The sequence below is a fragment of the Lactuca virosa genome, chromosome 8 (assembly GCF_052849685.1).
Source record: "Lactuca virosa cultivar CGN04683 chromosome 8, Lactuca_virosa_CGN04683_v6, whole genome shotgun sequence".
Classification (NCBI taxonomy): domain Eukaryota; kingdom Viridiplantae; phylum Streptophyta; class Magnoliopsida; order Asterales; family Asteraceae; genus Lactuca; species Lactuca virosa.
This window is the reverse complement of record NC_136433.1, coordinates 45,484,080-45,494,707: the sequence shown is the minus strand read 5'-3', so window position 1 is coordinate 45,494,707 and position 10,628 is coordinate 45,484,080. Positions and strand designations below refer to the sequence as shown.

General features: G+C 32.0%; 1 protein-coding gene across 1 annotated transcript; it reads left to right on the top strand.

Moving 5' to 3' along the window:
• The first annotated feature begins 822 nt into the window (after positions 1-822).
• LOC145128669 (uncharacterized) lies at positions 823-2,477 on the top strand. The gene is made up of 5 exons (XM_079063487.1): positions 823-960; positions 1,038-1,121; positions 1,842-2,118; positions 2,194-2,285; positions 2,404-2,477. The coding sequence occupies exons 1-3, from the start codon at positions 839-841 to the stop codon at positions 1,990-1,992; spliced, it is 357 nt and encodes a 118-aa protein (XP_078919613.1). The 5' UTR covers positions 823-838; the 3' UTR covers positions 1,993-2,118; positions 2,194-2,285; positions 2,404-2,477.
• Positions 2,478-10,628: the final 8,151 nt, after the last annotated feature.

The following is a 10,628-nucleotide window of genomic DNA, read 5'->3' as shown; positions in this document are numbered from 1 at the left end:
GGTTCTCGGGAAACTATGAGTTCTCAGCCGATCTCATCCCTATATATATATATATATATATATATATATATATATATATATATATATAGAGAGAGAGAGAGAGAGAGGTAGGTTGAAATGTTTTTCACATCTATTGTGTGCTAGAATGCACCAATAGGAATTTAGTATTAATTATATGTATATTAAATGCTATCCATACTTATAACTCATTTTTATGGAAACTAATTAAATTCGTCATTAATGTCAACAATAATATTCTTTCAGAATGAATTCATATCTAGAAGAATGAGAGTGTATTCAGCAGAATAAGAGTGTATTCTAGTAGAATATATTCTCGTTTTTCATATTCTATGCAACTTTATTGTATTTTAAGTGAGTGAGTCCTGAAACAAAATACGAATTAATATATAAAAACCTAGATTCGAATTCATTCTGAAAGAATGTTATTGCTGATATTAATGACGAATTTAATTAGTTTCCATAAAAAGAGAATAATAATTATGAATATCATTTAATATACATATAATTATGGAAATCATTTAATATCTATATTTATTTAATTAAATAATTATTTAATTTACTAAATTTCTATTGGTGCATTATAGCACACAATAAATGTAAGAAAGAAAATAACATATATATATATATATATATATATATATATATATATATATATATATATATATATATACTCTTATGCGGTTTTAGTTTTATAAATCGTAGATAATTTCATTTTGTTGATAACTCATCCACAATCCAAACAAAATAGTCCAATCGGTAATTTAGTTTTGGTTTTATACGAATAGTATGAACAACCCAATATGCAAATCCATGGGTAATGGGTTTATGTCTCTCATTCTCTCGTTGTGTGATTGAACTAGGGTTTTCTGGTTATTTTGAATTCGTGGCGAAGAAAGAGACGATGGAGAAGAATGCTATGGAATCGGCTGGAAAGCACAAGTAGGTATTCTCATGGCTTGAGCGATTTAAACAGAGAATGGGTACTTAATATATATATTTTTTTTCTTTTTTTGCAGCCTCTGGAATACAGATACTCTAGATGCCAGCGATTTCTGGGACAAAATATACACGATTGAACTTAAGAAAGAAGAAATCCTGCTGTGAGTCATTTAAATATTTTTTTTATAAGCATATCATTTTTTTTTGAATTTTGAAAGAGGACGAAGTCTTATTGATCCAGAACAAAAGAGAATCGAACCTGTCCCAGGATAAAACCATCGAAACCTGAAACAACTTGAAAAGAAAAAATGAAGGAGTTCATAAACATCAGATCAAATGAACAACTTCTTTGGCAATAACCTTTTTGAAAAGATTTAAGCCCCAATAATTTGTTTTTTCTTTATCTCTTCCATAATGGGATACCATTGCATCTGAAAAAAAAATCAATCCCAGGGAACTTGCTTGCAAAATTCACAATCAAAGAATAAATAGCCACGTGAATCCAATTGAGAATGACAAGAAGAAGTCTATCTTGTTGCTTAGAATTAAGAACAGGACAGGGTCCATGCAAAAAATTCCCCTGTAATTACCAATCATTAATAGGGCCCATCAAAGCAAGTAGAAGCAGTTTCACCATTACCCACACCTCTGAATTTCTTTTGTAATGAATAAGAAAAGAAACTAAAGAAAAGGACTTATTCTTCCAATCAAATATCTTGTGGGGATTCCAAGATATTTCATAGGAAGCTTACCTTCTTTGAAGGGCAAAATTGACAATATTCTAAAATTTATCTTTGAATTTGTCTTTCACATTTCCAAAGAAAATATTGTCAATTACTTGTTATGTGTGAGGTTTTTTATTTTCTTTTTCATTTTTTCAGACTCACAAGACACCTTTTAAATTTCTATGGAAGTGGTGGCTATAGTTCAACAGTTGATAAATTTATCAAGCAAGCAAACATTGAAGAGCAAGGAGGTATATGTTTGTTAGTTTTTTTTTTTCATTGGGTATCTGTCTATTTGATTTTATGAATAGAGTTGGAAGGAGCAGTGATGGACTACCATGATATATGGTACAAAGCCCCCCGTGGTATGGATTTCTGGACATACTTTTGCCATCAAGTGTCATTGAAGAGACAAAAAAAAGACACTTTGCAGGTCTATATATCTATAATATATTTATATTCATATTTATATATTTGGTGTTTATGTTTTCTACGTAATAAATTTCAGACAAACCCAAATGATCAACCATTAAATGTTGATCAAGACGATGACACTGTCTCTGGCCCTGTCTTCATTAGGAGAAGAGAAGCATATAGAAAGTGAGTATTTCTGATTATTTTGCAAAATAATTATTTACAATGGCTAAAGAAAGATTCTAAATTTTATGAATTATGTAATCAGCTGTTATGTTATGTTATGTTGTTTTGTTTTTGATAGGATTAGCAAGTACATTTGTGACCACTTCAACAAAAGTGTACATTTGCAGATTCTCCGTGAAATTGAAATTGGTCAAGGTATATATATCTTTTACACATTGTATTTACTTTATTGGAGTCCTTTTCTTTAGAGAGAATTTCGTTCGTATATGACATTAATAAACTTTCAAATATTATATTTGACCGAATTCATTTTTTTATAATCATTTTTCGTACTTTAAAATGATTATAATTATAAATAAATAATTAAACTGACCATATTACCCTTGCTTTTAACATTTGTAACCTTGAACTAAATTGATTATGTCTTTTTAAGATAAGAGAAGTTCCGAGATTCTTCAAGCAAAGATAAACTAAAAACCTAGAAATTTTGTTTCCTTTCAATAGATATTTCAGAATAATTGGGGTTTTAATGAAATATGAAACACTGAATGGGGTCAGAATAGACAATTTGTAGCCATGAAGCTTGTGTGTTTTTTTTTCTTCTTCATGGTTCTTATCTTTAAATCGGAGAACGAAACCTCATTTTCTTTGATAGGATGAAATAATTATTTTGAAGTTTACAAAATATATAAATGATATTAGATTTCTTAAAAGGGTTATTGATTAAAATAAAACATTTAAATTCGGCCTTTTCTTTATGCTGAAATGATTTGGGTCATAGTTCTTCGTGTTTTCTTGGTTTATTATTCCATTATTTCATTCCTAAATAACCAAGAAGTTGCAATGTTTGTTATGTGTGTAGGAAGCACATGTTCTCGCCCTGAATCATGTAAGTGCAGTATTTTTAATCTTCTTGGAATTAATAGGAGAAATTACAAGTATGTATTTTTTGTTTTCAGCTGGACCCCAAAAACGCAAACGCAAAAGCAAAAGCAAAAGTAATGCTTAGAATTTCGATGATTGAGGAATGGTTTAAAGTATGGAAAGGTGGATTTATTTATCGTGTGCTCACTAGTATTTATCACACATGTTATCGGTGCTTCGTAAAGTTTTTGAGACTTTTTACATGTGTAGAGATTCTTGGTTCTTGATTATTCTCGTTTAAAGTTTGGGGATGTTTAGTGGCCAAATGTGACCATTAATTTTGTTTATATTGAGTATTTTTAGCCTTAAAACTTTATGTTATAATACCGTTTGGTGATAATATGTCATTATGGATGAAGTTTTTGTTTAAATGTCTTGTTGGATATTGTATAGAAATGTTACTATATATATCGCAACATTAGAATTTGTTATGGACTTATTGTTTAGGGATTGAAAACCCTTAAATGTCCATTCTAGACTTCATGTTGTTTAATATCTAATATACTTCTATCATAATATTCAACATTTGCTATGCACGAAGATTGTGTGCTTGATAATGTCATTTTAATAATTGGTTCGGTTGTGTTTATAATTACTTGAGACATGGAAACCTTAGGTTTAGAACATGATCGTGTTCGATTTATGGCGTGATCATTAATTTGCCTAATAGTTCAATGTATGACATGTTACAGATTTTATACATCTAAATATACTGTGTGCTTAAAGCCATCTAGCCGTCTAGAATTTTCCAATGCTAGCTAGTGTTTGATACAATATCATAAATTATGTATAGGATGTGTTAGGCACACGGTGGCATTTTATGTTTAACTAGTGTCATTGGTCCGGATTTGAGTATTTGAACCGGCAATAAAGCCACTGCATTCATAAGTCTTAGGACACTTAGCGTAGATTAACTTGAATAATTTAGGCCTTATGAGTTGTGATATGAGTTAGAATCGGTCGGACTTTTTGAGTGCGATAAGGTCCTAATGCCTAATGATGTTAGTGAATAATAATATAATAAGATGTGTTGTGTCTTTACTAATGTTTTTTTATGTATGCGATGATAGTATTTTACTATTTAATTGGTTTAACTTACCTTTTGCACATTTGCAATATGAAAATTAACGTATCTTTATTCGACTTAAGTATAAAGTTGCTAGTACACAAAATAAACATGTAAAATGTAAATTATGTTGGAAAATAACATATTAATTTGGCCTTAGGACTATATTATAAATCTTATTACATTTTAGGGACATTTGTATTATGTACCATAATGTTTTCCATAATGACATATCAGGTCCCTAGACCTAACTATTTGTAGTATGATGGATATGACAATTGTCTATAACTTAAGGGACTATTCTTGTGTGGTTCCAAACTCTTTCGTGTGAAGTGTAACCGGTGCAAACTCAATAGACTCTGGATACTTAAGAGTCTCTTGTTACTTATGTATAACACCATTACCATGAGTCCCATGAGTTAATCAACCTTTCCATCAGAAATAACACCATAACACCATTATGGGAAGACAAAAGAATCAAAGAGGTGTGTCATCATCATCTTCTTCATCAAAATTTGCATTTACAAGTAAGTACTCTTCACTCTTGATGAAACTATTTGTGAATCCAATCCTGATTATGTCAAAATAACATCAGAACGTGGTTTATTTTGAAAATTTGGAAAATGGATCATAACCCCTATCTCTATGTTTATTGGGTGTTTTAAAATATCGAAGAATAATAATTTGAAAACACAAACACTATTTACGCAATAGTCCTTCACAAGAAGATGAATTCAATTTTAATTCTTAAAGGATTCTCAACAAAGGTAATTAAATATTAGTATTTTATAATTGGATCTCTATTTATCTCTCCATATTCGCTAATTCGCACAATCACTTTTTCTGACATCATATTTGGCGAATTCTTAACTTTTCATGATAATTTCACAATTTTTCCAATACTTTTTTTGAGAAAAAAAATCGTAAATAGGTGGCATTTGTGTGATAAATGTTGAGCCTCATCATTTTGTGGCATTACCTTCCCATTTTTTGTAATTTTTATGATTAGCTCCAGAAAATATTACGGGACTTCACTTTATTTTTCTTGATTTCAGCTATAGCCCTTTTCATGCTTATGGGCAGTCAAAACTTGCTAATGCATTACATGCTAAGGAGCTAGAAAGGTGCCTAAATGTGATTGTTTTTGACTTTTTCCTTGTCTTTTTTGTTAGAAAAAATACAAACTTTTTTTTGAATCATGAATTTACTTTTAATTTGATGGAATCTTGGAAGAAGGTGTGAATGTGTGTGAATTTGTTACACGTGGAGTTATTAAAACAAAAAAAAAATGATAGATTAGCCCAACAATATTTTTTGAATTTGTTGAATAAGTCTCTTAACTTTCTTCATTGCTTTATGGGGGCATAAGGTAGGTTTTCACCTGCTTATTTGGTCCATGTTACATACAATTACCAGTTTCATGTACAAGTGGTTTTTAATTAGTTAAAATAGTTAAATTAAATCCATCTCACCTCTTGTCCACATCTCCCCCTACTATCTCTCACCCACTCACTCACTGAATTGCAACTCTATACTTGATTGCATCTCCAACTATGGAAGCTCTATCCATCTCAACATTTTTTAGATTAGTTATACACCAAAAACAAAATAAAAAGCTCTTATTTTGATCCCATGAGCTAACCCACGAACAAATCCTGCAACTTTTTTCTAGCAAGTTTCCACAGTCATTGCGCTCTCGGTGAGCTATAGCTATCTGATTGCATACTTCCTTTTGGTCTTAATCCCTTATGCAACTTCATTACCTTTGATTTGCCAGATATCGATCCAAGTGATTAGAACGTTAACATAGTAACGAAAGGTGACGAAGCAATAGTGGAATCCAAGTAACCTCGTGTGAAAATGGTGCTGATCGGAGCCAGAAAGCAGGCCGGGCTATATGGGCTATATATTTCAAAACGTTTCATCTTTGGGACAGCATATCTAATGAGCTTGCAAGCTTCTCTACAAATTTCACCTTCATTATTAATTCAAAAGGGAGTCAAGATTATACCAATGACCTCACATTCTTCGTCGCTCAAAATAATTCCATAATTAGTTCCGGTGGTGCTATGTGGCTTCTAGTTAACGTTACCACATAAGTCCCATTGAGACATGAGATTTAGGTTAGGGAGACACCGACAGTTGCCAACGAGAGGAATATGTGTGAATGCTTGATAAATCAGCCAGTCCTGTCACCTCCACCCCTTAGTCTTCCCCGGTAGCGCCATCATTCGTCACCCCCATTTCCGCCAACATCGTTTGTCGCCCTTATTGTCGCCATTGGCGTTGGTCGTCCCCATTATCACCACTAGCGTTCGTTGCCTCTCTTCGTTTTCATTTTTTTGATTTGCCGCTTTCTTCCTTTGAGGTTGTGATTTGCGCTTCCGCCCTCCACCGGACCAAAGTGAAGTTGGATCGAGTTTTGAGCCAAAAAAAATTGAATACCCATAACAACTAGTCCTAAATTGATGCCCATTCCAAAATGATGCCCTGGGCCTCCACAGTGGTACTTTGAAGGATAGTATGCCAAAATTTGGGTGAAGAAACTAAGATTTATGTCTTGTACACGTGGATAAGAAAATTGTAGACTTTTGAAAGTCATTGTAGGTTAAGGGAAAAAAAGGGTCAACAAGTGTCTATATGACAAGTGGGTAACCGGGTTCCCCTTTCAATTTTTCCAAAGTGACCAATTAGACCCCGACAAAAAAAAACATTATGCCCACATAAAGCACAAAAGAAAAAAATTAAGAGACGATTCAACAAATTTCAAAAACATTGTTGGGCTAATATGTCATTTTCTTTTATTAAAACCAATCTTTTACCTAACCAAGGATTTGTGGCCTCAATACTAAAATGTTATCTCCCTTTAATTTTTTTTAACATTTTATTTTATCTTCCTTTCTTTAGGTTTGTATTTCATCCCACAAATATACTTTCGTTGCAGCACGCGAGGTACAATTTCTAGTTAACTATAATAACTATATTTCACTTTATTGATATGGAGAGGATTAGGGATGAGATTTAGAACCGGAAAACCGGACCGGAACCGGAATCGGACCGGAACTGGAACCGTTAGAACCGGAATATATATAACCGGTTCCGGTTCCGGGTTTAAAAATTGGCTTTATCCGGGTTCCGGGTAATCCGTGTTTGGGTCCATCAGGTCCGGGTAAACCGGGTCTAAAAACTGGAACCACTTTTAGGGTCGGAACCGGTTTTTGTGAAACGTTTAAAAGATGCATATCTCATTCGTTTCAACTCCGATTGACATGCGGTTTTTTCCAATATGTAGTTTAGAGTTTGTACATGATTTTAGACTATAAATTTGCCATTTTTAGTTTTATATTCATTGACTTACACTCCCCCAAAGTCGAGATATCAAAGCTGGAAGTTTTTAGTTTTTTAGTTTTTTTGTATTTGGTGAAAGTTTTAAAACATGCATATCTTATCCGTTTGAAGTCGGATTGACATGTGGTTTCCAACATGTAGTTTAGAGTTTGTACATGATTTTAGACTATAAATTTGTCATTTTTAGTTTTATATTCATTGACTTACACTCCCCCAAAGTCGAGATATCAAAGCTGAAGTTTTTAGTTTTTTAGTTTTTTTGTATTCGGTGAAAGTTTTAAAACATGCATATCTAATTCGTTTGAAGTCGGATTGACATGTGGTTTTTTCCAACTTGTAGTTTACAGTTTTTACATGAGTTTTGACTATAATTTTGTCATTTTTTGTTTAATATTTCAATGATTTACATTCCTCCGAAGTCGGGATATCAAAACTGAAAATTTTCAACTTTTTAGCTATTTGTTTTTGTAATTTGTATTATGTGAAAATGTTAACACATGCATATCTCATTTGTTTAAAGTTGGATTGACTTTTGGTTTTTTCCACAGTGTATTTTAGAGTTTGTACATGATTTTAGATTATAATTATGTTAATTTTGGTTTATTATTCAATGAGTTACAGTCTCCCAAAGTCGGGATATCAATATGAAAATTTTCAAAAATCAACCCACTAAGTAGTAAGTAATTACCAAAAAATTCCGGTTTTTCCGGGTTTTCCGATTCTAAACCCACTTTATCCGGTTCCAACCTACACACTTTGATGTTTCCGGGTTTTCCGGTTCTAGACCTACTTTACCCGGTACCATACCCGGAACCGGTTCCTATATACCGGTCCGGTTTCCGGTTCTACAAAATCCCGTTAACCGGTTCCGGGTTTCCAGGTCCAAATCCATCCGGTCCGGGTTTGGACACACTTTCATCCATAGAGAGGATTGTTGAATTCCTCTTAGTAAAGTATTTTTATGAATTTTAATGAAATTTAAAACCTTATATTTTTTAAAAATAAAAAGAATAGTTAATGAGAATTAAATTCCAACTTCATTCAAATCGTATGAAATACTCTAAACAAAAGGCGCCATTTTATTTTTATTTTTGACTAAATATATAATAATCTCTCAATTTGAATAAAAAGATTTACGACACATAAAATACAATGTATTTTAATATCCAACTATCATATACAACATGAGCAACTCATGCATGCTAAATAATTTTAAAAAAATGAAATATTACATTTCTAAAAAAAACTCATACTTTACGAAATGTTATTATTTTGCTAATTATGTCATTGGAAATTATGCCTAAACTAGTAGCATATATTAACCAAATGCATATTGCATAGCATGTTGATAAATACAACCAGCTAATTTAGAAAAAATAAAATAAAAATAAAATAAAACCAAAAACAAAAACAAAAAAGCTATTTTTTTTACTCTATGTCATTTCCATAACTCCATATCGTTTTGCAATAAAAGTTGGCACTTAATTTTTTAGAGAAATTAATATGGGAAATGACCTAAAAAGGTAATAAAGTTTCAAAATTATACAATAAACACAATTATTCGTTTTTTAGTGTAAAAAATATCATTTTACCGGGTATTATAGGTTAGCCAATTTTTATTTATTTATTTATTTATTATTTATTTATTTTAAAGAATAAAAGATACAAGGGGTAAATATGTGGCCTTCCCTTTCATTATTTCACCCAAATTGAAATACCTAGGGTTTGCTCCTTGCTCGTTCCTCCGTTCACCACAAACGACGACAATGGCTTCAACATCATCGAAGCAGGAGTACTTGACAGTCGAAGTTAATCATACATGTTCTTTTATCCCCAAACCCATTATGTATTTCAATCCCATAAAAGTGGTTGTTACCAATGTTGATTTCAGAAGCATGAGCTTCATAAACTTCATCTCTTATGTAAAGAAGCCGGTAAGCGATGGAAGAATCACAGTCTACTATTGTCTTCTACAACATTCACTGAGAGTGGGTTGAGAGACTTTGCGAATGAAAATGATTATGTACGTTTTCTTGATGTTGGATATGAGAATGGTGGAAGAATTAATTTGTACGTTGATCATAGCCAGGAACCAGTTATAGAGTGGATTGAATAAGAGATAACCGAAGATGGATCCACAGATGGTAATATTGATAATGATGGTGATGTAGACTCTGAACTATCAGATGAGTTTGTGGAGCATGAACCTGATGATGAAGAGATACAAATACAACCATTTAATGATCCTTTTCTTAGACGAAAATTCTTTAGACCAGCAAGAGTTGTAGAAGAAAAAGAAAGATGATAAGAAAGATGTCAATTCAGCTCTTCCTCGGTATCATGTTCATGATCCTAACCAAAAATGGGATACTATGGTACCAATCTTAGGTATGAAATTATGTGATCGTTTTGAACTTAAGAACATGTTAAGCAATTATGCTGATGCTAATGGGTATAAATTGTGGTAGGAAAAAAATGATTCAACTAGATTATTAGTCAAATGTTGCAAATGTGAAGAAAATTCTAAATGCCCTTTTAGATTGTGGGCAACTTGGATGAGTAAAGAAAGATCATTTCAGATTAAGTCCTTAATCTATGAAGACAACTGTTGTAGGGCCTTCAGTTCAGGTGCAATGGTTACATATAGTTGGATTGGAAAACACTTAATGGAAAACATAATAGAATCAGTGGGGCAATGAGTATTAAAATCTTAGTGGAGGGAAGAACATACTCATGATGAGGAGGTTGGCGGGAATGATCAAGAGCAGATAATTGAGAAACACATTTGGTGTTACCATTAGAATCAGTGGGGCAATGAGTATCAATTAAAGTTTGATTTATAAAATAAGAACTCATAAATCTATTTTTAAAATCTTTTTCTAAACAATTAGCATTATAGAAGGTTTGTTTAGTCTCAACTCTTTTTATTAAGGAAACAACACCTTCTATATTGCCTCCGAGAATTTTCTCACACTGAGTTGGAATCGAGCATTAATAATTCTTAT

Bases quoted from the DNA above. Each gene is read 5' to 3' on its own strand.
- LOC145128669 (XM_079063487.1), top strand. From the start codon at position 839: ATGGGTTTATGTCTCTCATTCTCTCGTTGTGTGATTGAACTAGGGTTT. The intron at 961-1,037 runs GTAGGTATTCTC...CTTTTTTTGCAG, and splicing joins GAATCGGCTGGAAAGCACAA to CCTCTGGAATACAGATACTC. The intron at 1,122-1,841 runs GTGAGTCATTTA...TCATTTTTTCAG, and splicing joins AAGAAAGAAGAAATCCTGCT to ACTCACAAGACACCTTTTAA.